This window comes from Amphiprion ocellaris, chromosome 20 (genome assembly GCF_022539595.1).
Source record: "Amphiprion ocellaris isolate individual 3 ecotype Okinawa chromosome 20, ASM2253959v1, whole genome shotgun sequence".
In the NCBI taxonomy this organism is placed as follows: Eukaryota; Metazoa; Chordata; class Actinopteri; family Pomacentridae; genus Amphiprion; species Amphiprion ocellaris.
The window spans coordinates 16461988-16488453 of NC_072785.1; the positions used below are offsets into that span (position 1 = coordinate 16461988).

At 41.4% G+C, this 26466-nt stretch overlaps 1 protein-coding gene across 4 annotated transcripts in view; it reads left to right on the forward strand.

Moving 5' to 3' along the window:
• Positions 1 to 26466, forward strand: part of LOC111578304 (G patch domain-containing protein 2-like) — a 54710-nt gene that overhangs the window by 23253 nt on the left and 4991 nt on the right. For 2 of the 4 annotated variants that reach the window (XM_055006238.1, XM_055006239.1), the window contains 9 exons: positions 2452 to 2610; positions 5441 to 6106; positions 13779 to 13840; positions 15298 to 15450; positions 15784 to 15863; positions 15957 to 16021; positions 16128 to 16167; positions 16284 to 16375; positions 21399 to 21480. In XM_055006238.1, the coding sequence (XP_054862213.1) occupies positions 5445 to 6106; positions 13779 to 13840; positions 15298 to 15450; positions 15784 to 15863; positions 15957 to 16021; positions 16128 to 16167; positions 16284 to 16375; positions 21399 to 21480 (1236 nt within the window). In that variant the 5' untranslated portion in view covers positions 2452 to 2610; positions 5441 to 5444. Of the gene's footprint in view, positions 1 to 2451; positions 2611 to 5440; positions 6107 to 13778; positions 13841 to 15297; positions 15451 to 15783; positions 15864 to 15956; positions 16022 to 16127; positions 16168 to 16283; positions 16376 to 21394; positions 21481 to 26466 lie in introns of all 4 variants that reach the window. The other 2 variants (XM_035954958.2, XR_008600097.1) reach the window with 2 other exon arrangements.

Genomic DNA, 26466 nt, shown 5'->3' on the forward strand with positions numbered 1-26466 from the left:
AAAGTAAACTATTTAACAACCCTCTTGGATTTGCTTGACACGCATCGTCACAAAGCTGAAAACGAGGCTGTGGTTCTGAGCTCATGAAAAACCGACTGTGTAAAGATACGTTTATCTAACCAGCAACACTACTATATGTTGGCCACTACAACCATAGTTTACATTTTATTTTATAGAAATATATTTCAAGACTCTGTGGCTTGGCTAGGCCTAGAAATCTTTAGATTTTAAAATGATAGTTGCACAATTTTCAAGTTAGTTCAGAGTCAAACAAGAAAAGCACTCAGAGAGCACAGTCCTCCTCTAAGACTGCTCAGTCGTACAATTTTTGACAGATAAGTCCCAATAAGTCTGCAGCGGTCGATTTGTAGTAGGATTGCAACATGTGCTCGTCAGCAGGCAGCTTGTTGTCATAGTTACAGTGACGGTGTGCCGCTATCTCGCAATGATACAGAAATCTTTAACAAATCCGTGGATCCAGACTATAAGCTGCATCACTGCAAAAATCTAATCAGGTGGCTCTTGTGTCATTTCTTACCTTTCCTGAAAATTTCATCCAAATCCGTTATTCCGTTTTTGAGCAATGTTGCGCACAGAAAGACAAACAGACGGACAAACCTCCAATCGTCACATAACTCCACTGCATACTTTGGCAGAGTAATTAATATAAAATGTTGAACACTATGCTGTAGGCAAAGTAAAGTTATCCTACCTTTGTTTTATGTTTAGCCAGTGTTCTGCATTGTTTTCAGAAGTTTGATTTTATAGTAATTTGAGTGACCAACCTTTTAAATTTTAAGTTTGATTGAAATAGTTCAGGAGTTGTGATGCAGGTGCCCCTTGACATGACAGAGAGATATTTTGACTTCAGTAAACAGATGAGACTGTTACTGACAGCAAAGTAATGACCCAGCGCTTCTTAACAACTGTGTCATATTATTTTTCAAGGGTTTTAATGCCTGATCAGAGTGACAGATGAATAGAGTCATAGTTTTTTTCTCTTTCATAACTTCATGGTGGTGTTATGTGACGATCGGTATACATTTGTCTGTCTGTGCACATTACTCAAAAGCAGACCAACAGATTTGGATGAAATTTTCAGGGAAGGTGATTAGATTTTGGCAGTGATGCAGCTTATAGTATAGATGCACAGATTTGTTAAAGATTCCTGTATCATTGCGAGATAGCTGCATGACATCACTGTAACTATGACAACAAGCAAACACTAGGTCAGCTGCCTGCTGACGATCGCATGATTGTGATCCTACTACAAATCCACCGGTGAGGACTTATCAGGACTTATCCATCGGATGTGATACATGGAACAGTTGATTACATTGTGGGGGTGTTTCCAAGTCCCATCAATTCCTGCCACCCGCTACATATTAAGGTCATGCGATTCAGTATCCATGCATTACACACACCTGTGCTCAGCACAAGGTCATTTTGTTTGTGGGTACTTCTATATTAAATGGCCACATTCTATGTTGTCGTGATTTCTGATCATCAATAACTAATAAACAAAATGCTGCATTTCTACAAAAATATGCTGTATTTCTGACAATGCCATATGGGGGAATGAACAGCCTTGGAGGAGTACTGCGCTCTCTGAGTGCTTTTCTTGTTTTACATACTTTTGTAAAAAATTTGTAAAAAATGATGTGACTATTTACAGAAACATTCAGCGCTATAGCCTCAGACACTTGATGGAACGTACTCTGATTGCAAGTTCAACATACCAAAGAAATCTTTTCATTATCTTCCTGAAACTAAAATGCTTAACCTAAAAACCGCAGTCAGATTAAGTGCTTACACAGTAAATCCAGGATCTCTAAATCTAGTTATGAGCAAGCTGACCTTCAAAGGCTGGTGTTAGCACCAGGTGACCAATCGCAAACATGGACAGGTATGTTTGCAGCATATGTTAGCTGCATTTTCGGCACCACCAACTGAATACATGTATGGTCTCATGGCAATACAAGGCACACAGCTTGAGGCTTTGTTCAGTGGCATTACCAACGCACGGCTCTGAGTCGCCTGGAAACGAGCTGGCAAAAGGGAGACGCTTCATACCTCTGATTTAAATCTCAAACCATGAACAGAATCTGCTCTGGACCAGGTCAGGTGTGCAGCATCAGTTACCATGGTGATGCAGCAGGTTATAAGAGAGCCACCTTTATGTCATGGAAAACTCTGACTTGAGGCTCAACATACCTCACTAACCCATTAATCCAGCATTTTAGTACAAGCCTGAGGCCTAAGGACACCACTGACATGAGACTACTTTTGATGAAACTGCTCATCTGTTCAGCTCTCTATATGAAGCACTACCAAAAACGCACAGTTATACAAGTGATTAAATGATTGCTGATGCCGGCACTGTGTCAGTTTACTGCAGTAATGTAATCCGTGTGGTCAGTGGTGAAGTTCCTGGTGTTATCTGCCTCCCAGCAGGCTCATTTAGCTGCTATCTGGCCGGACACGGGGCTGGTGTGGCGGCTGTTTTGGAGCAGAGTCACAGCGAGGCGGAGCCACATGATTGGACCGCAGCGCGGAAGTGCGTCTGGTGTCCCAGCTGTGCCGAAAACAAAACAAGACAAGCTGCGACTGGTGAGTGTTGAAACACAGACTTCCCTAGCATCCAGGTAGCTGCCGAGCTCACCGCCTCAGTGACACGGTGTCGGTGTTAAACGCTGCTAAACGGCGTGTTTCGCTGCTCGTTCGGAGATGTGTGTCCGTCCTTGTGCTGAGTTCACGTGTAGCTGCTGTTACGTAACACTGAGCTGCAGACACTCAGCTGCCTCTGCCTGCTATTGTTTTTGCTGCACTGGTGTTGCTCAGCTTCCAGCCGCTTTGTGAAGCAGTTAGAAAGATGCTGTAAATCTCGTGTAGCTGCTGAGGACGTGAGCAGACAAGCAGTCATTTTCTACACGGCTGTGATCACACAAAGAGGAGCCTGGCAGGTCCAGTGTTGATGAGCTTCACTGTTTTAATGCTGCTACACCTAAAGGAGCATTCAGGGAAGCTAGTCTACATCTGCTGGGTTGTTGGATTTTTCTGTGGTGGTGTATTTTGTCTTTAAACGAATGGCTAAATGTTGTGTACTAATGGTAGCTTTACAGCTGATAGGGGTTATAGCTGGACATCTGTAATCTCCCTAATACACAAATAACAGATTTTAATGAAGAGATTCTTTTTAGTTGGGTCTTTATCTGGTCCTGGATTTAACCCTTAAAAGCTCACCTCTAACACTGATGACTGACCCTAAGTAATGTAGGAAATCTTGTATCCAGAGGTGAAGAAGGAGGCCGGTTTAATTTAAAATATCAAAACTGCCTGGACCAGATGTTTCAAATACATATAACGCAATATAAAGGCTGCATCGTAGCTATAAAGCCTCTGACATAGTGTGTCTTTTTGTTGGAGGCCGTAGAAGCCCCAGTTGTGTTAGACTGCTTCACAAAATATTGCAGGGCATTGGTGGTTTAAGATTCAGATCATTTATCTAAATATTAATACCACACTGTAAATATGCCACTACAAGTATTCTCTCAAAAAACCTTGCTCAAATACAAGTACGTAAATTATCATAATTTTCTTTGGGTATTTAGAGTAAAAACACAACATTTCCAGTATTTTATTATTATTTCTAATGTTTTTGGACTAATATTACTGCTGCATTGATGTGGATGTTGCATTTCACTGCTGCAGATCCACTCTGTGTGTCAAAGCTACATATTTCTAAGTTTATTTTAATACAAGAATCCTGCCTTGCTTTAAAGTGCCTTAGATGTATCTATGGATCTATTAGGTCCCCGCCTCTCTCTCCATGCACCCCAGCTCGAGCAAACCAGCTCCCCCATGACTCTGCAAGTCACTTAAGACACTTTACATAGCAAGGTGAAGACCTTACAAAACTATAGAGAGGTTTAGGGAGGGCAGCCATCTGCCTCGGCTGGTTGAGGTGAGATTAAAGGGGAGAGAGAGCAGGAGAGCAGATGGAAAACAGACAAACAATTCATAAGAGAACAATAATCACTGGGGAGGTTGGTGAGGCCAGTATCTGCAGTTCAGAAATATCTAATGCTATTGACGTCTGTGCTCAAACACTGTAAAACTTCTCTATGCTGCACAAAGGAAACTTGTAATATTAGAGTAATTTAACTGTACATGCTTGAACATGGGCTGCACAGTGGCTGGGTAGTTAGCACTGTTGCCTCATAGCTAGAAGATCCCTGGTTCGTGTCCAGGCCTGGGATCATTCTGCATGGAGTTTGAATGTTCTCCCTGTGCATGTGTGGGTTTTCTCCGGGTACTCTGGCTTCCTCCCACAGTCCAAAAACATGCTCAGATTAATTAGTATCTCTAAATTGTTGTGATTGTGATTGTTTGTCTGTATATGTAGCCCTGCCACAGACTAGTAACCTGTCCAGGGTGTTGCCTGCCATTGCCCCAAGTCAGCTGGCATAGACTCCAGCCCCCCACGACCCTAATGAGGATTAAGTGGTGTATAGTCGATGGATGGATGGACATGAACTCAATTCTGCAGAATAATGATGCGGAAAACTGCACTATGCAAGCTGACACGATTGGTTACTTAAGTTTAGTCATGTATGAAATCTCAGAAGTTTGAATCTGTGTTTTTGAGACTGTCATTGGTACAACGTAGTTTTATTAGTAGACATTTTTCTGTTGATGTATAGAATTATTTTAAACCACAGACATATGGCAGCAGCGTAAAAATGTCATGGTTATGTTAGTCACTTGAACAGCTGTCCTGGAAGACTGAGGATCATCTTGAATGCTCTTATCAGAAACCATTAACTGCCTCAAAAGTCTTTGTCATGGTGGCCAGCTGCTATTAAAACCCCCATAATGCTCTCTGCTTGCCAACTGTCTTGGGTCACTACAGTGTTAAATAGTAAAAGGCTAAACAGGGCTGTGCGATGTGGACAAATATGTAATAATATAAAGAAATCCTTAATGATACATTGGTTTTCTGGAATTTTAACTGAGAGCCCATGCTGTAAATTTATCAGATAGCCACAAGGGAATACTACTTTTTGCTAATCCAAAGAGTGAACAACCTGAAAACTCAGAAATACTGAATGCGTATATACCATGGTGCAAATATTATTACAAAAACTCTGATGGCCGACAAATTTCTCATCTCATGGTTTACATTGTCATGATGTCCAGTCTACAACCCAGTGTTTGAAATGTTGTACAGAAAAGGTCCAATTCTAAAATCATTAGCGGATTTGCAATTTTAGGCCCTTCAGCAGTGGCTTCTGCTTTCAGTGTCTTTTTGCCATTGCTGTAGGTTTTATACAAATTCACCCTGCTAATGTAGTTTTATTATGATGTCCCATTAACCGTAGAGCTTAAATATTTGTCACCACACCACTAATGTTTCCTCTGTTGTGTCCTTGGTTTCCAGCATCATGATGGATGAGCTGGTGCAGGACCTGGTGTCTGCACTGGAGCAGACCTCAGAGCAGAGTAAACTGGGGGAGCTGTGGGAGGAAATGGTTCTGACTCCGCTGCAGCAGCGCCGGCAGATCCGCCGCCGCAGAGGCCGAAAGCGCTTTCGCGAATCTTCCCTCTATCCGATGGAGCACAGACGATGCTGGATCGAGGCCTCGGAGTCCAGCTTGGATGAGGCTAAAGAATATAGGGTGAACTCTTCCTCAGCCATCGCTGCTGCTGTGGCCAACTGCAGTGACTCTGATGATATGACTGCAACCAACCAGTGGTCCTCCCTGATGAGAGGCCCTGTCAGGAGGAGGCAGCCGTCCTGGCCGGAGTCTGACTCCATCGCTGAGAATAATCCAGTAAGGCCGCTCAGGAGGCGGAGGAAGGTCAAACGCATGACCTCAGATGTAACGGTCAGGCTGCAGCAGAAGTTAAAAGTCTCTGGTGTGGATGGGAAACCGAGACACAGGCCGACTAAAGTGCATCATCTGTCAGGATCGAAGAAGAGGAGTGGTGGTTGGATGGGAGCAGACAGACAGACCGAAGGAGCCAGACTGATGGGGAAGGAGGGCTGGAAGAGGAAGATGGTGAAGGAACGCAGAGATGCTGCAGATGAGAACATGTCGGAGGGGTAATATTCCATTTTTGACATAGTTAAGCTAAACATTTTATTCATTGCAGAATTAGAGAGATTACGTAGAATCAAGGTCCTGAATTGGGGTCCGTTTGCATTGCTCTCTGTACAAGCAGAGTGAAGGATTATGGGAATCCAACCAGGAGTATGTGCAGTCTTCCAAAAAGCTAACAGGGTGTTGTCTATTAGCAATGATGCCATGTGTATCTTGAATGCTGATTGGTTGAAAGGTTTGCTTGGACCAGAAAAGGTTAAAAGGGTCCTTTCGATATCCTGAACTTTGCATGCAGATCTGTTATTTTTATCACTTGATTGAACTTCGTTATACTCAGCTATGACTTCTGTCTTTTCTGTGTCATGGCTAAAAGCAAAACAAACACAAGTAGCCTACATTTCTGGTTGTACAGTGGTCCGTCGCCAGATCGCTGTTCACTTTTTGCGGTCTCACTGTATTGTGGATTTTTAAATTGCATTTGGCATCACGAATGTTTCACTATATCACAGGATTTTGCGGTATATAGGAATTTTTATGTATTATTGTGATGAGCTGCATTGAAGAACAAAGCCGGATAAAAGATATCTACTCTTTATGCCCTCTGCAACCAGCAGATGCTTTTATTTTGACACACACAGAGACAAGAAATACAGAAAATGTGGCGGGAAATCATCAAACACACTGCATTTCACACTCATGGTCCTGACAACATAACACTTAACCAAACTAACTCGGCTGACTAAACCACAAAAACACAATAAAACGCCCAACATCCCAAACTCCCAGCACAACATTTCAGTCATAACAACCGGCTCTGTGATCGCTACATTATTTTTAATAACTTTTGTGGTAAAATAAGCATTTTCTAGCCTACAACATTAAAAACAATATAAAAAATATAAGAAATAATAATTAAAATATAGTAAAAGAATATTTAATCGAAATAAAAAGTGTAGCGTACAGCGCTGGGCTCTGATTGGCTCAGTGACCATAGTGTCAGTCTCTTCCGTCTCCCATGTATAGCAGCATTCAGCATCTCTCCTTGTCCATTTTAGCTTACAATTAGGGTTATATAAAGCGCTTTGAGTCCTGTTATTCGTAAAATAATAAGTGCATTTTCAATTTTCAAAACCCTACATTTAATTTGCAGTTATGCAACAAGCTAAATGTTAGCCCTGTCATTGTGTAAAGAATCTGGATTAAGATCATACTGAAGGAGGAGCTCAGAACTCTAAAAGCCCCTTTTTACCCTTTAAATTGAAAGTTACCAAGGCAGTTAAACCCATAACATAAAAGTCATGGGCATAACTACTATCAGACAGAAGCAATTAAACAAGGCGACATTTAAGATGATCTATATTGCCTGTCTTCATCGAGCCAGCTGTCAATATTCAGCATGTCCTCAACTAAACCAAAAAAATGTATCACAATCATGCCACTCCACTTTAAAGTATTGAGTTGACATTAAAAATGAATGATAGAGTCTCTTCATCCTCATCTCCTATAGCTGAAATGATCATCAGGGAGGGATCTTTGATAGTTATGCCTCCGGGCATCTGCCAGCTCATTATTTCCTTTCGAGAAATATTGTCACAAATAAATAAGTGACTTGGTGTGGTATTGATTTGTTTTGAAATGAATTCCTGTCTTGGGCTGGGTAATTAAAGCTGTGCCTGTCCCACAGTCCCAGAGTGCGCCCACTTCTGTGCATTTTATTTAGCAAAAACTAAGTGTGGGCGTAACTGCAAGCACATCGTGACATTCTGTTATTACGGTGAAGCAAATACTAAATTATACTGTGGAATTACGACTTAAATATGTCTGAAAATCAATTCTGACAGTAGACAATGTAGCTTTACCCAAAGTCCCTCCCTCATCCACCACTCCCTATATAACATACACTCAGTAGTTCACGGTATAGTGAGCAATGAATAGACATTTGTACAATGGTAGTGTTTACATCTGTAAAATGTGACACATTACAGGATTTTTAACAGAAAATTACAGTAGTGTGACTAAATACATTTACTTGTACTGAAGGGCTTTAGCGTTTCCATTGTATTGTACTTTATAGTTATTATAAGTAGTCTCTAAGAGCACTTAATACCTTAGTATTGGTAATCCAATAGTACAACACTATGAAAGGGGGCATTCTGTTGTGAATCAGTCCTTACGCTTTTTATACTATTTTTTGCTACATATCCCTTTTACATAAGTAACAGGTTACCAATGAAGGACCTTTCCTATCACTGAAAACTTGTGTATATATGCCAAGAGGATGTTACTTGTTTGGTCCAGAGTGGAATTTTTTTAGGTCACAATATAATACATAGACTTTAGAATTCTAATACAACAGCAGATAGTGAATATAGTGCACTGTATAGTATATGGAAGAAAACATTTTTCAATGGTTTAATCAATAAATGTTTGAACAATTTACTCTTCTTTTACAGGTGTTCCTTGTTTTGTTAAACTACAGATCATAACTAGTAAAGTCACAGGATATCACAACTAATCAATTTACACCTTAACAGTAGAAAAAAAAAACTTTTCAAGATGGTAATTTGTACTGACTGTAAAATGTCACTAGTTTTACTGCATTTAAATCAGCAAACAATGTTGTTTGACTGATATTTTCTGTTATTTAAAAGAACAATTCTGCATATTGTGTTATATCAGATATTAGATATCTAGTAAATTCACAGAAAAAAGTATTAATTTACAAAACAACTGAAAAAACACAGGACATGGATTTACATAATGGTCACATCCAAAAGTCTGTAATTTTACAAATGGTAATTTGTTATTTTACAAAGTGAGACCCTAAAATTACTTCATTGCAGAATTAGTCAGATAAATATATAATTATGTTACAGATATTTGCTGTTATTTTTGCAGTTTTTACAGTTTTTGAATGTTACATTATTCTACTGTTTTGTACCAGATATTTTCTGACACTGTTGCGGCAGGATTTATTTATTTTTTTACAGTGTAGATGAATATACACTACCAGTCAAAAGTTTGGGCACATCTTCTCATTTTTTGCTTTTTATTTATTTGTATTATTTTATATGTTGTAGATTACTACTGAAGATTAACACTTTTTTGTTTACAACATAGTTCCATATGTATTCTTTTACAGTTTTGATGTCTTCAGTATTAATCTACAAAGTCTAAAATAATGCAATTAAAACCAGAGAAGTTGTTTCCAAACTTTTGACTGTTAGCGCATGTATTTATCAGAGAATATTCTTAAGATCTTTAGGAAAGGAGTCATCAATTTTATCTATATAGCCTGAAATTATACATTTGCCTCAAATGACTTTACAATCTGTACGTCACCCAACACCCTCTGTCCTCTGTCTTTTGGTTTGGAAATGGAAAAAAATCACCAAAAATCCCTTTAATGGAGCTTGGAGGATATAATATTACAACACAGTTGCAATGATGATATAATGAGCTGATGAATAATTGGGGAAATGGGGAATGTTGGTTGAGTTGAAGTTTAACATATGGTATTTTTGTACAGCTTTGAAGATCCTGTTTCTAATGTCCTCTTGTGCTCTTTCACCATTTATTTCTGTAGCCGATCTCATTATCTGCTGATCATATAAAACATGTGAGAAGAGGACATTTGAGGTAGCCCATTATGGGACAGAGAGAAGGCTTTACATCTTCTGGTTTAATTTGTGCTGACCTCCCTAGCCCCTAAACGGTACTTGTTTTCTTACTTTATGGAAAAATCAATAGCCGTTCTGACAGAAAACAGCTCCGGAGAAGAAATAAATGGGAGCGCCATGGCACGCTGTCAATCATTTCTCACTTACACAACGCCAACACTCTTGATTGCTGCTCAGTAGACTGCCATACTGTACTGAGGGCTCAACAATCTAATGGTTAAACCCTGGCGGAGGCAAAGGATACGAACAAATGGCAGCAGTGATGAGGGGTTGACAGTGGTACAACAGCAATATTTATACTCTGACACTCTACGGTCCATTTGATGTTGGACACAGATGCCATTGATGAAATGTCTTTTGAGTCCCTCGGATATTTCTTTGGTCTCCGTTCATTCCATTAACCTTTTTCATATGGAGTGTCTAGTCTTTTAAAATGTGCCTCTCCTCAAGGTCACTCCCCTTATGTGCATACTGAGCAGAGCTTCGCCTTCAGCCACCCAAGTGCAAGGAGAGCAGATGTTGGTAGCTCCAGTTGGGCTCCACATCCTTGATTAGAGCTGGCCCAGCCTGCTGGCACTGAGGCCACCTGGCACCCAGGCTGGCCCAGCAAGCAGGCCTCACCTGTGGGTAGTCGCTGTCCCGGGCTCAGCCTCCGTCTCCAGCTGCGTGCCGCTTCTGGTGATGTTGGTTTCAAAACAAAAGCCACTGCGAGCGCTTTTTCTCGGCTTTATCGTGCCGCAATTTCTATTTTGAGAAGTCTATGTGGAGTTTTTGGTAAAGCAGTGCGGCATTTGCCAAAGTTAATTTTCATAAATCTCTGAGACTAATCCAATTACTGCAGCTCAGGGAGGGTGGGATAACCTTATAATCAGACACCCATGGAAGAGGGCATGGATTTGGGTTGGGGCGGCTTGTTTGAAGAGCCCACAGATCCATTGTTATCAGCACTTTGCCCCCCTCCGACTCTGCCTCTTCTTTATTCCTCTGCAGAATGAGCCCAGGCTCAATAAATGGCGGCTTGCCTGTAATCTCTGTGCAAACTGGCCTGCCTCTCCCAGGAGCTGAGGATTATATCCTAATGATTAGTGCTCATCTGGATACTGTGTTTTGCTTCACCTCTTTGGCTTGTATAGAGACAATGGGGCTGTGTGAGGAGTTGAGTTCATCCCTAAACACTGGAATGCAGTTTTTGTTTTTGCCCTTGCCTTTGTTTCACCTGGACATATAGTACTTATTCTAACTGTGGTGCACATTATCTTATTTTTCGACCGGTTCAAGTGCTGTTCAGTGCCAGAATTTGCTTGTTGCATGCTGTGAGTGAAAGACCAAGTTTGCCCAAAATGTTTGTCAACTTTTCCTGACAAAGGTCACTGCTGAAGGAAGAAGGAGGTGTTCCATTTGGTCCCAAGAAAAATGAGGATCTCAATTATTCATAGCATTAATTAGGCAGTACTTAATGGAAACGGTCTCACATCGGCCCGGTGCTGCTCCAAGCGACATCACATTACACCTTTAATACAGATAAATACTTAATGGGTGCCTCTAATTAATTGTTTATACCTGTGATTCTTTTTCAAACTTTGTACAAAATCCCTCCAATAAGGAGCAAACACATTTTTTTTTTAGAGACACCATGCTGATCCTAACTCTTGCGAAAGGTTGTGGATGGGATGAAGCCTAAAACCAAAACGGCAGGTAGGAGTGCTGTGTGCTCCAGATGCCAGCTGATGTGTCCAGAGGTGGGGTGCAGCTGAGGAGAGGCCTGGGGAGTCAGTCTGGAGAGGGTTGAAGGGGTGGAGGGACGGTCCGCGACCGCTCGACGAGGCCAGACATCTTCCAGATTCCCCGGAGAGGCCTGCTTCCCTCTCACATCTGCTTCTCGTGGATGTTAGAGGGAGATGATGCAGGACCATCTGGACGGGGAGACAGGCGGGCTGGATGGACGTTTTCCCTGATCCTGTCGTCACTGACAGGCCTCTGCAATATGGCAAAGCACAGTATCAGCGCATATCTGACCCTCCAGCTTTCTCCTACGAGCAAGGTCGGCGATGATAAACAGAGAGCCAAATGCAAGGCAGTGAAAAGAATTAAGCTGCCTCTCTATCATAAAGCACTGTGGCAATTAGCTTTATTTAAGAGGTAATGCTACTGTTATTGTCTGCGTTTCTTTATCTCTAAAGAAAAAAATCCCTGAACATGTTGATGCCACTGAACCCAAATCCCATTGATGCTGCTGAAGATAGAAGATGAAAACAAGCCACAAATATGATTGACTTGTTTCTTCAAAAAAGCTGTATAGTGAATGTGTCAGTGATTATATTCTTGTTTTAATCTGTTTATAATAGTAAATAGAAAGGTCGACCAGCATTTTTCTGATTGTCTGCATCACAATTACTTTTTAACTGACTCCCGATCAGATAAATTAATTATAAAATGAGTTATATTTGAGTTACTTCTGTCTATAGTCAGCGCTGTCTGATTAGTTGTACATCACAAGCAATAGCCAATCAAGTAGGCTTTTTGTTGTTTAAAATTTTAAGACAAAGATTTTAATTTCTACTGCAAATATGCTCTACCATTCAAAAATTTGAGGTTACCAAGGCACTTTCATGGTATCGATGAAAACTCACACTTTTATTCATGTTCTAACATAATTGCACAAGGGTTTTCTAATCATCAATTAGCCTTTCAACACCATTAGCTAACACAATGTAGCATTAGAACACAGGAGTGATGGTTGCTGGAGATATTCCTCTGTACCCCTATGTAGATATTCCATTAAAAATCATCCGTCTCCAGCTAGAATAATCATTTACCACATTAACAATGTCTAGACTGTATTTCTGATTAATTCAATGTTATCTTCATTGAAAAAAACTGCCTTTCTTTCAAAAATAAGTACATTTCTAAGTGACCCTAAACTTTTGAAGGATAGTCTATATCTTTCCAGATTTTTTTTTTTATCAGGCTCTGTAATCAATATCAAAATAACAGCCCTGAAAAAACACTGGTTGACCCCAAATAAATATTTATTCACACAGTGCAGAATATATGAAGTCTTTGTTCATGATGATGAAGGAACTTCTTACCCAGTGAAATAATGTGACTTGTCCCTTTAGCTAGCTGCTATTCAGAATTGGAAAAAAATATGTTATTTTTTTTACATTTAAGCTATATGTAGTTATACAACTACGTGTTGCATTTCTTTAAAGTAACCAAAAACTGCTTGGTAACTTCTTGCAGATGCTTTTTGCACCTCTTGCTCCTCCCCCATCCCTCTCTTGACCTTGAACTGTGCAGAGGTCTCCATCCAAGGTGGCCGAGGTGTGAGAAAGACAGAGGAACCCTCAGTGATTAGGATGCGGGGCAGTGGAGGGGGTGTAACAGGGGTTGCCCGGGGCGTGTGGAGAGGCCCGGCAACGGAGCAGTCCAGGCAGAGTGGCGGTGGCAGCCCACACAGCAGATGTCGGCCAGTTGTTGTGTGGAAGCGGCACGTTGCGCTGTGTGTGGGGCACACCCAGAGGGAGGGGCGGGCAGGGGAATGTGTTTCGCTCTCCTGTCATCCTCCACAACGCAGGCCAGATTAGATTGGAGCTGACAGCGGAGGATATTCAATTAGATTGTTCATGTCACTCAGTGGCTTCGATCAGAGTCTCTCCTGATGCCTTTGTGTTTGCTATCGCAACAAGGGAGAACACAGCACGCTCTGTCTTTTTGTGTCATTTCCATTTATGTCGACCTCTAGCTCCGGTCTTCTTCATTATTTCTATTATTGAATGTTACATGTTAAATATTGACATTACGGGGGCATGTAAATTTTTGATTTTCATTGTTCACTTTTCAGATGCTATAACATTGTCTGACCTAAAGAACCCATCAGCTTTGAGACGACAAATCAAAATGGAGCTCTTCCTCCTCAGATGTCATTGATATTAAAGCAGCATGTGAGTGGGAATCATTCACATGTGACCTTTTTTTTCTTTTTCCTCTGCAGGGAAACCAGCAGCACATGCAGCAGTGACCCTGGCCTTTTCACCAATGATGAAGGAAGACAAGGTATAAAATAGCAAATATTTCCTCACATACAGTGCACTAAAAATAGTAAACAGCTGATTGGATTTTTGGCACTTGCAGTTCACAGATGAAGCTTTCTGTGTTGTGTGAGGACAGATGATGAGTTGTCAGAGCTGGACAAAACCCTGCTGGAGTCTAAGGGAATGCTTGGGCTGTGGAGACGGAGGTTTAGATACAATGGGCTGGTTGCTGGGCACCCAGGCGACTCTAATAAGACGTTGTCATGTCGTGTTAATGAGCGCTGAAGCCTTTGCTAATCTCATTAGCCGTGGTGGGGCCAGGCGGCCTCTGATTTAACAGTTGTCACTACACCTTGACTGTGAGAGGCATGGTTCCTCAGTGCGCTCTGCTGACTGACAGGTCTGAGAGGAGCTCACTGTCTGGGGATGTGGCGGCTGCTTTCTGGTGCTAATGTAGTTAAAGGAGTATTTACACTAAAATTCAATTTCATCCATTATTGACACCTACTCATCAAAGCTCCAGTTGTTTGTAGGATCACCGAACATACAGCAGCTTAGCTTCTCCTAAACATAAACTATATTAAAAGATGGTCTCCATGAAGTCACCCGTTGGTTTGTAGACTGTCGGTTTGAATCCTTGAGTGTGGAATTTGGCTGTTACCACCTTGACATGATGTGTGAAGAGAGGATCTGTCTTTGAAGTTGAACTCATACGTGCAGTACCAAATCGTCAGCAGGCAGTCATTCCCTGAAGTACACGTGCTTGATTGTCTATATTACTGTAAATGGGACCATAATTTGAGTATTGACCAACAGACTTTGAACAAACCGGAAAATATTAACATTGGAGTCCAGAGATGGTTTAGGCAAGCAAAATGTTACAATTCACTTTAATGAAGTGGATGACATCTTAGATGAATGCATGTGCAAACCCTAAAAGAAAGTTCATGACTATTTTAATGTTCACTGTCCCGTTGAAGCTTTGCTACTCTTCTATTCTGATTGACAGGTCACTGTAGTCACCACATCTAATGCTTACACTGCTTAATTGTCCATTTTCCTCCGAGTGGGACCATAATGTACAAAATAAACATCATGATGATGATGAAATTTACAATTGAGATCATGAACTAATTCAGAAAATGTTTACCGAGGTAACAAATCAAATGAGAAGTAGGGGTGTTTTTCCATTGCCTTCTATACAATCAGACTTCCTTTTGCTATCAGACGAGTCGCCCCCTGATGGCCGTTAGGAAGAATGCAGGTTTAAGACACTTCTTTTTGGCTCTCTTCATCTCTTATGTAAACTCGCAAACAGCATGGCTCAGCCAGCATCATACAAGTGTATTGTAGCCTCTAAATCAGATTGTCCAATATTTAACTGCTATTTCCAATGTTACCCTATAAATATGCTTCCTAGTACAAGCTGCTGCCTTGTCATGCTAACCGATGCACCATCTCGCCTGTTCTTGTGTGCAGGTGATGATGAGCAGAGCGACTGGTTCTTTGAGGGGGACTGTGGAGTCGGGACGGGCGTCGCTGGTCTCCTGCCCAGCTGGGACTCTGACAACCAGCTTTCCCTCGAGGATAACTCGCCCACCTTCCTGCAACCCGCACGACCCTCTGACAGAGGTTGTGGAGAAGCATTTTGTCTTTGAGATAAAACAGCAGTTTTGGAGAGACTTGAGCCTGCATTTTTGTACTAGAATACAGAACTGTTGTGTGTTTGACTGGTTGTCCCAAAGATTCTTGGGTTGTTTCAAAATGACTGAATGCCCTTGATTAATCATTTTTAATTATCCTCTTAATGCTAGTCATACTGTGTTTTTCCCTTTGCTCATGAAATATGGCACAGTACGATAAACAAAGTTTGCATTGTTGTCTTTTTCCTGCTTCCCTTTTGAACATTCTTTGATCATTTTGCAGCACAAGAAGATAGATGATGTTTTTTTTGCACCGTTGCAGGGTATCATTCATGTCTTAAACGGCTGCCTAGCTCTGCTGCCTGCTGCATCCGGAAGGACAGGAGGCGGCTTCCCAGAAAGGTGAAAGAAAAGTTGCATTTTACTCTTCACTAATCTTAGAGCTGCTGAAAACAGTTGGTGCCTCTTACTGTGTGTCTTATTTGTGTTGAACAGGGCAACAGCATGCCAGTGTTTGTAGAGAGACTGAGACATTACTCCCAAGATCCTTACCAGAGAGAGTAAGATGTTAAAACTCCTATGAAAACAAAATTCCATGGTATTAAATCCGTTTCTTTCCATCATCATTTTTCTTCCAGTAATTCTACTGTGATCTTCTTCTTTTAGCTTTTGGCTGCCTTCTGTTGGAAAACGAGACCGAAGCCAGGTATGTTACATTAAAAAGACTTTTCCAAGCTTTATTGTCTTTTTGTCCCCAGTTTGTTCAGATTCTGATGGTGAAACTGCAAAAATCTAAATGTTATTGATACTCTCAATTTGCAGTTGAACCCTTTGTGCCCATTACCAGTGTGTCCTATTGACATGATGTCAGAGAGCTCCCATCTCAGATGCTCCTCCTCAGCCTTCAGAAACAGGTAGTTGATGCCACATGTTAGTTAAACACAGCGGCCTCTCAAGGGCCTATCGGAGACACCGCTCAGTCATTTCAATCACAGCTCAATATATTGATCTATGGCTAGCTCACTTTTACCAATCAGTTACAGAGCAGAGGCCACCACTAACTAGAGTAATCTTTGTTAAGATGATGCCTCAGAGACTGTGTGTGTTTGAGTGGGCAGATGTATTTGAAACGTCTTCTTTCTTCATTAAAGTGAGATTGAGCTGTGTGTGTGTACGTGTGTGTGTGTGTTAGTGTGAGGAAGAAGATGTTAGCCTTTTTGTGTCGCATGAATTTGTAAATTCAAGGCATGTTTCAGCACTAATATATTCAGGTTGCAAGTACACTAGAGGGAGATTTAAACTTCAGTTGACACTTAAAGCATTCTCTTGGCAGCAGCATATAATGCACAGATCATATACGCTGTTATTGTGAATATGTTCATCTGAAACCATTTTATTGATGCTGGCTTTACTTTGTATTCGCTTGAGGTTCTGCAAATACCTGTTTTCCTATAAATATACATATACAGCTGTTCAAAAGTTTGGGGTCACCCAGTCAATTTCATGTTTTCCATGAAAACTCACACTTTTGTTCACATGCTAACATAATTGCACAAGGGTTTTGTAATCATCAATGAGCCTTTCAACACCATTAGCTAACACAATGTAGCATTAGAACACAGGAGTGATGGTTGCTGGAAATGTTCCTCTGTACCTCTATGTAGATATTCCATTAAAAATCAGCCATTTCCAGCTAGAATAGTCATTTACCACATTAACAATGTCTAGACTGTATTTCTGATTCATTAATGTTATCTTCATTGAAAAAAATTCTTTTCTTTCAAAAATAAGGACATTTCTGAGTGACCCCACACTTTTGAACAGTACTGTTTTTTTGTCTTTTATTAACCTTTTTTAAAGATGATAGGTGGTAAAGTAGTGGTAACTTGCAGATTTGATAAAGGCAAAAAATACCGAACTTAACATCAAGTATTGTTATTACACCAAATTAAGTCATATTTTTAAAGATTTCCTTGACATTTTAAGCTTTTATTTGATAGTACCGACAGCAATGTGGAATGTAAATGGTGCTACCAGCTGGGAATCAAACCTGGGAGTCACTGCTCAGGGCATATGCAGCCTAACCACTCTGCTATCGGGTCGCCCCCCTTATATTTCATATGTCGCATGCTATACATGTGCTATGCATTGTTTGCCAAAATTATATTCAGGTTCTCTATAACAAACTGTTTCAAAAGTTCAAAAAGAGAAATTTATTGGGAGGGGCAGTACTGTGTGAAATGCATGGTCAACTGCGGGGGTCTCTGAGAGCTGAAACAGATGTAATGCCCTACTTCTTGCGCCAGATGTTTGAAATATATCCTCACTTCAAAATCCTGACGTACGCAATATTAGGTAAAGTCATTAACTATTAATATGATCTAATAATATATGAGAGTTAATGGCAGTCTTGTTCCAAAGTTGCCGCTGCACTCACTGTAGGGAGCTGTAGAAGTAACACCGATTCACTAGTTTTCAAGGTCAGTGTTGCCAAATAGAGAAATACTCAGTGTTGACATACTGTAGCTGTAATGCAGATTCAAATCCCAGCATTTGTGGAACTGCACAAAAACATTAAAAAAAGGTTTATCCAAAAGATGTTTGTCAAAGCATCGCATTGCTCCCAGTCATCCCTGGAACTGTTGGATCTGCATGGGGGACTGTGGAGGAGCAGAGCAGCCCTCTTGGCCTCGAGACTGTGGGACTCCTCATTGTATTGTTTCCACTCTGCCTATTTATGGTGCATTCTTAATTTTGTTTCACACACACTCCTTTTCCTCCCTCTCTCTTGGGTGATTTCACAGAGCGCTCCAGCGCTCCTTGATGAGGGGCAAAAACACGACTGCTATGAAAAGCCCCCGACTTCTTAGGGCTTTCTTTTCTAAACTGGCCCTTTCTTCTCCACCTGAAAGGTTCCTTCAGATTCCAGTTTAAGGCATCGTGAATACTAATTTCTCTCTATTAAAAAGCCCTCATATCCCTGCCATGCTGTCATTTGAATGGCAGACTCAAGGGAGACCTCTTAATTCCTTTATAGTGGGATTCAAGACCCTTCACTTCAAAAAGTATAAATCATACTCCCAAATGAATGAGGGAGAGAGGGGGGATTGACGAGAGGGGCTTCTGATGTGTCCCGTTGGACGGCACGAGCTGAATCTATCTCCCCAAGCTGCTCAAATCCACTCTCCAGTGAGATGGCTGCTTTGTCCTTACGACCCAGCTCTGCACACATGGCACCCACTTAGCTCCTTTAACTTCCTGCGAAACACTCCAACATACAAATAGTTAGAAGTGTTGTTCGGTGTGACCATGAGAAATGCCACAATTAAACTCCTTCCTGCTCTTGACAAACTTCAACATGTCCATTTTTTGGTTTCAGTTTGATCATCTTACCTGCGTGATTGATTTCCAGCGTTGGGCCCCTCAGATGTGACTTTTCTTTGTTTTCAAACACCCTTGAGACAAAAGTGTTCCCTCAGTTGGCACGGTGTAAGCATTAATCTTGTATTGTTGAAATGATATTGTATTAATAAAAGCTGTCATCTCTTGTTTGACGCAAGTTGACGGTGACGATCGCATCTTTGATATTAAGCAATAAAGGCTCTATGAGGTTGCATTCTGCGTGTGAATAGCGCAATGCTTTGTGGGATTTGGCTGTAATGCTCGGGGCCGGCGGCCACGTTAGAATGCATAACTGCCTCCCACCTGAGCCAGGCAGCAGCAGCTTTTATCTATTGACTTATTTATTTCTAAATGACACTTGCGCTGTGAGATAAATCATAGTCTTACGCCACTCCCTTCCCAGTTTTCATTTTAATTGTGAGATCACGGTGTCAGCAGTTAGTATATTGGTGTGAGTGGCCTATTGATTATTGATTTGGAGCTATTGATTATGTTCCCTGGAGACCCTAATCCTTTCTGATTCATTTGAATACCTCTATTAATCTTGAGATCCTGCTCACACCTGAAGCGCCATGTACCATAATGAAAATAGATGGCCATTCTGTAACCACAGCTCCTCACTCCTCTTTTGATTTATTATTTTTAATTGATATATTTGCTTTTGGATGTGGGCGCCAAAATTACAATTGACCCTGTGTCAGTGCTGTTTTACTGCGCACCCTAAGGGACCGCATTGCATTTAAAAGTGTCTCATATGACCTGAAAAATCCATCTTGGAGACTTTTTTCTTCGGTGTCCTTGTGTCTTTGATAGAATGTGTTTGTTGTTGGCCATCTCATTTACTTATGACTTGTTTTTTGTCATTGCTCACTGCCTCTAAGTCAGTCTTTGTTTTCTCATCACAGTTTCAGTAAATCCAGGCACAAACTGGCCAACATCTGTCAAGCTGTTCAGACTGATGAAGTAACAGATGTTAATTAATAGCAACAGTGTTGTGTGTGTGTGTTTTTTTTTCTTTAATTCTTTCGTTTTTACACTCAGCCATGTAACATGCTTGTAAAAAAGCCTTTGGTTTCTGCTCGGAGATGAATGGTAGTGTTTTGCCTTGGTTAATGAGCCAGCTGATGGTATTCTCATGTTTGATTAGCATTGTGCTGAGTGCCTCAGTGGGCTCCTGACGTTCCCAGAGTGGCTGTGAGTCTGAGCTCTCAGTAGCTGGGGACGGTCCTCGCCTCCCTCCAGGCTGCAGGGCCCCCGGCGTGTCTTGGCCTCGGTGTAATGAGGGAAGAGATGGAGGGATGGACCTCCACACATTAAGACCAAATGCATCAGGGTATTACTTTTAATACCGCGGGCGTGCCTCGTGAAATAATGCGACGTTTAAACGTGGATCGATTTTGGAATTAAAAAGTTAGTTTGCAAAGATTTACTGTGGGGAGTTCAGTGCCTGAGCTCTTTATCAGGGGCGCAAATGGCTGGTTATGTGCTGTCCGACAGAGGTACGATTGAGGGATCGATAGGCGCGTGATTTACTAACTGGAGTACAGGTAATCAATAAGTATAAAAGTAAATGAAATATGCATTACTGGGATTTTATTAGAGAGGGGTAGCAGGGAGAGAATAACGGTCAGGCCATTTATTTTTATATCTATTGATTATACAACATAGAGACTTCGCTCAAAGCGTGCCCTGCACAGCTCTCAACACCCAGCGCCTGCACACCCGTCATGTGATTTATGGGCGTTGAGGTCATGGAACACGCTGCCTGTTAAAAGGCTGGCCTGACGGGGCCTTATTGTAGCATGTGTCTGTTAGGGCTGTGAGCTTTATGTAGCCTGCAGTCTGAGGTGAGCAGCGCTGGTTAACAAGGAGCTTTCTTCTCTGAGGTTCTGTGTTGTTTAGCAGTCGGTCTTACAGGTTTATTGGCATTTTAAAAAAGGCCCTCTTATCAATCTTTAAACCTCCCCTTGATGCCGCGTAGTTCCATCATGCCTCAATTAGGTTTAAATCTTTGGGTCTGTCATTGTGTCTTACTGCAGCTCACTCCAACTCTTCTGTCTCTGTCCCCTTCCTCCAATACACAAACATACACACTGAACTCATCACATCAGCTGCTCCCAACCCCCTAGTGATGGAACAGACCTTGACCTTAACTTTACATCTCAGAAGTCAGGGCTATTAAGCTCATGGGGGAGCTTTTCCTATTTCAGGGCTCCTGACATATGACACGCAGGAGGCATAGAGCAGGTGTAATTTGTTTATGTGAACTATGCATTGACTCAGGCACCCCAGCATCCCTCTGCATTGGACGTTCGCTCCGCTGAAAAATATGCATTAATGAAGAAAAATTAATATATAGCAAAATATGAGGCTAAATGTGAGCTGCGCTGCCTGCAAAAGTGCAGTGGCTGCGTTTATCGACTTTTGAGAAATTATTACATTTCTACATGTTTATATTTGCACTGTGGATGGGAGCTGCATCATCATATTGTGAGTATGGTTTGTTTTTTCTCTGCCTTATGTTCTCCCAGGCAGACTAACGCCACTCCACGGCTGTTGTGCAAAGGAAATGTTAGGAGGAGGAGGGAAACGAAGGCCGTATCCGTCACAACATCAGGTAATGTCCTCACACATTCACATGTCACCGGTGAATGTTGTATGTCTCAGAGATAGAGCTGAAAGTATCGGCTTTGAAGTGAAACTGCTTCTAGTTCCTGGGATAGCAGTCTTGCTTTACTGGATGGATTGTAGAAGCAGAGTCGGGATTTATGGCACAAGTTCACCTGCTGCCAAGGTGCATGGGGGAGGAAAAAAAAAGTCTAAAGAGATCAGAACACCAGCAACACTTGTAGACCAACTTTATTGTCTGACAATAAAAAGCTCTTTTGTTGGAAGGGTTGCTAGAGAACACGTACAGGCATTTATGGTGCCCAGACGATAAGTCCTAATAGCTTTGCTGAGGTTTTCACTTTTCTTCCAGCCCCAACATAAAGTTTGCATGTGGTGTTTTGGGGAAAATATCTCAACAACTGTTAAAAGACTTTACATGAAATGGCAAGATTTTGAGGAACCCTCTAAACTCCCAAACCTGGCAGTGCGGAAATGCATGTCATCTCTAAAACATCGCCAAAACTACACCATTTGTCAGAAGCTGTAAAAACAAAGAGAATCGTAGGATTTTCATCTTTCCCAAGGACAGTCCTTGAACCGCTTGCTTATGACATGCTGTCAGTGAGAGACCCACCCCAAAGCTAGCTTAAAATCATATTTGATCTTCAAGTGTCTCATTTAAAAAGTCACCAAAATCCTGTACAAAAACATAAAATATCTGTGCTCCTCTGCGCAATAATGAAGCCGTTAGTGACTCAGCTTTGACAGTCACATGAGAAAAACTGAGAGATTTTTCAACTGAACTGCAGGCAGTGTTTACACACTATGCAAGTATGGAGAAAGAAGTAGTAAAATCTAGTAGTATGTCGTAGTATGTAGAGTGGCCATATTTTTCCAGTACTGTCATAACACCTGTGTGCACTTGGGAAAATATTATTCATATTAATTTATTTTTTTTTGTTTTTATTTTTACATAAAGCAAATAATATGAGAAAGTAAACTTGTTTTCACTTTTTATGATTTATGGCATTATAACTGTCATGCTGCACAGAAGACATTTTGGAATCCTCTCTACTTCTGGACATGGTTGTGCTGTTAACATAGAGGGGCAGGACTTAATATTGCAACAAAAAGTTAATCTACAGAACTGTGAGATGAAACTGCTAAAGTTACATAAGCGTTACTTTTTGAGATTACAATTCAGTTTAGCGCCATTATCAGATCAAAATTTTAAATTCCTTTTAAAAATACATCCATGGGTGGACTTTAGGGCTTTTTATTAGATGGTTACAACCTAAACCAACACAATGAACATGGCAAACGTCACTGGTTAGCATTGTCATTCAGCGGATGTAAAGCACCACTCTGTTGAAATACAGCCTAATAGAGGCTAGTTAGCAGATCTAGGATGGCTGTAGATTGTTTTTAGTGCACTTCTGGAACTCCATGTCAATTCCATGAGGTAAAATGTTTGGTGAGTTAACAGAGGCCAGTGTACACTCAGACTCAGTAGCTTTGTGTTTGAAACAGAAGAAGTGTGATGTAGAGTTGGTTCTATCGGAGGAGGCACCGAGCAGACGGCGTCGTGTGTGTTTAGACCAGTGGAGCTGCCTTTTTTCATTAGACTGATGGCTCGGGGCCTTGTGTCTTTGCCGGATTGAAATCTGAATTGGTTTGTCCACCTTTTCTTCTGCGTCCCCTCTCTGAGCGCCACTCCTGCAGCTGTTTGTCATTTAAATAACAAATGCTGCTAGTCCCCTGATTTAGTGAGGGGTGCAGGCCTCTGATGTATATTAATATTGCTGCACAGTGCACTGTACCAGGGTCCATCATTCATTTGGATAAAAGAGGTGGAATTTAAAAACAGCCAATGCTTTGCTTGGATACAGATTGCATCCATTTATTGCACTGAGTGATGGAACGGCCGGCAACTCTGTCCTTCACCTCCCCAACGCTGAACCACTTCCCATAAAAGTAAAAAAGGATTCACCCCTGGCCCCTAAGGACCCCTCATATTCACCATGCAGAACCGGGGGCATCCCTCAGTTTTTCGACAGTTAACAGACCCACAGTCTGGACTGTGAAAGGCACAAAAGTGGGAAATATGTGTATTTTAATAAGAAAACTGATTTGTTTGTCTTTTTCAGTAATCTGAAAAAAGCAGACGGCAGATGCACTAATGATTAGTGTATGATGTTTAAATGAATGTATTTTAAGGATTTATTTGAAGTGCTGTGTATTATCTGTTTCCTAAATGACATAGAAGGAGAGTCCCTGATTGCCACATCCCCCCTCAGCCCTGTTGAGAGTGTTTTCCTGCTTCTTGAGTCTAGTGCCCCCTGTCCACCATGATTTATCATGCATCCCATGTCGTCCAATGTCAGTTTCTGCAGCTGCAACTGCTCTGTATAAATCTTTACTTTGGCAGCCTGCTGCACCATGTCTCTCCTCAGTAATCTCACCACCGCCAGGAGATGCACATTCACTCTGACAAGCTTTCACACTCAGCACGTAAAAATTTTGGTTTGCTGCCATTCTGACATAAATGTGTACGGAGACAAAATCAGATACAGTGATTTACTGAGCGGAGTTTGTTTTCTGGTAAACATCTTGTTTGCATGGAAAGATTGTTTACCGCACTCAGTAGAAAGTAGCAGCGCGGCTCCCCGTGTTGCTCTTAGTGAACACGACAGCTGAGTCTTCGAGTTAGCCAGAGGAAGTGGATTGTTGTATGTGTTAGTGGTTGATTTGAAACTCTGTAATCAGGAGTGAAAATGGTGTGCGGCTGAAGGTATCCTCCAGGGCTCTATGGGGAATTACTGAGGCGGTACCCAGCTGTTGCTTTGTCTTCTTTCTTTACCCTTTTAGCACCTCCACAGCAGTGCAGGAGCTGGTTGTGAAAAAAGAAAAAAAAAAGATAAAACAACACACACAACTTATCAAGCCAGGTATCTGTTTGGATTAGATGACCACTCCATTTCTCAGCCTTAAATTGGCCATTTTCTACTTTTCTCACCAGCATCAATCCGGAAATCCAACGTAGTCCAACAAGTCCTTACTAGATACTGAACAATGCATTGCATTGTTCTCTTTTATATTATTAGATATTATTAAAATCCAGAAATACACATTTATAAGCAGCTTTGTCCAACAGTTTGCAGAATTTGTAAGGAAACTAATAATTGTTTTGTGGGTTATTAGTGACTTCTGGATAATATCACATGTTGTTCAGTCATCCGTTGTACACACTACACAATTTTGGGGATTATTTGTGGGTCAGAGATGAATCAGTAAGTGTAAAGATCTTGATAGGTTTTAATAGCCTTGGCTGATCTCGCACACAGACTAATTAATTATTGCAATTTTACTCCTCCCCGCTTTCCTCCTATAATGCCCTTCATCTTTATCTCTGTAAAGAGATGAAAGTTAAATAAAGAAAAAAAGAAAAAACAAGCCAGAACTTCCTCAGCGTGCTAGATTTCAGGAGGAGTTTGCGGCGAATAATCAGTCTGCTTAGCCATTGATGAACCTCGTCAGGCCGTGCGTTATCTTTATATGCTGCTAAGTACCACATGTAGGTGCCCATGTGGAGGCCGGCCCCTCGGTCAGCTCCGCCGCCTCTCCTCTCCCCTCTGTCTTCATGTGTCTCCTTGCCCGAGCAAGACGGCTGCGTGACAGATCACCTGCGTCGGAGGCCCGCCGTGTTCCTGCCCGGCGGTCCGGCCCCCTCTCATTAATGCCCAGGCTGGTGCGAGGGCCGTATGGCAGCACAAGACAAATAACGCTACCACTCAGCCATCACTTCTGCTGACAGAAATGCAGCCCACCGCACTATTTCGCCCTCTCCGGCTCCACTCCACACCCTGCTCTTGTCCTTCAAAAACCCCCACATCTCCTCCGTCTCCACCTGCACCTGCCTTGCACTGCTCCACCAAACTTTCACGGTGTTTTTTTTTTTTTTTTTTTGCCGTTGCTGGAGGCTGAGCTTAACACGAGACCCACACAAGTTGATGTACTATAAACCGAGAACCTGCTGCCTTTGTAACCACTCTAATTGTTTTCTGTTTGGTTTCTTCTCCGCGGAGACAGATTTGTTTTTACCAGCTTAGTCTGTCAGGTGCTTCCTGACTCGCTTGTGTGCAAACCTTCTCACCGGGAGGCCTGATTTGAATGTCCTATTTTTTCATTTGTGAAGAGAGTGAAGTGTGTATATATGTGTGTGTGCGTGTGTGTGCATGTACATGAGAGAGAAGGAGAGTGAGCAGGGAAGAGAGAAACACAAAGGCTAATCATTAAAGAGCTATTCAGCCCTGTGCATTTAAGTGTGGGAATCAGCAGGCCCATTACTGTCAATGTGTAATTAGCTGATTAATAAACAGGGGGAAGGGGAGTGCTCCAGGAAGGCCTGTAATGATTGTTTTTAGAGAGCGTCACATGAGAGCTTATTAAGATGGTAAGATGGTTCCATTCAACTTCCCATTATCACCCACAATAAATGTATGTACTGTAATTCTCCCATTGACAGAAAACCTTTGCGTTGTAATGTCTTTATTGACCTTCATGTAAAACCAGTTGAGTGCAGGTGCTGGAATTCTTTCATTTGAGTGTTAAATTATTTACATTCATCGCTTTTAAATTATTTTACGGGCACATGAATATATAAAGCTGCTGTGTCTTTACCTGCTATAGTCTAGATGCTTTTTTAGAATAATGATTAGTTGTTATTTACCTACAAAATACACAAAATCTATATAATACTACTGAAATGTAACAGAAGCACTACATTTCACAGAGAAATATGCTTTTTACTTAACTCGATTTATGGAAGTAGCAACTTTTCAAGTGTAGCTTTTCCCTAAATAAAGATATGCTAATATTAACAATATGCTTATAAAACACAGTTGTTGGACATCCGTCAAATGCCTCTTTTTGGCTTGTAACACTTCACAGAAAATCTGTGTCTCATGGTGAAACATTTAGAGAAAAATGCAAA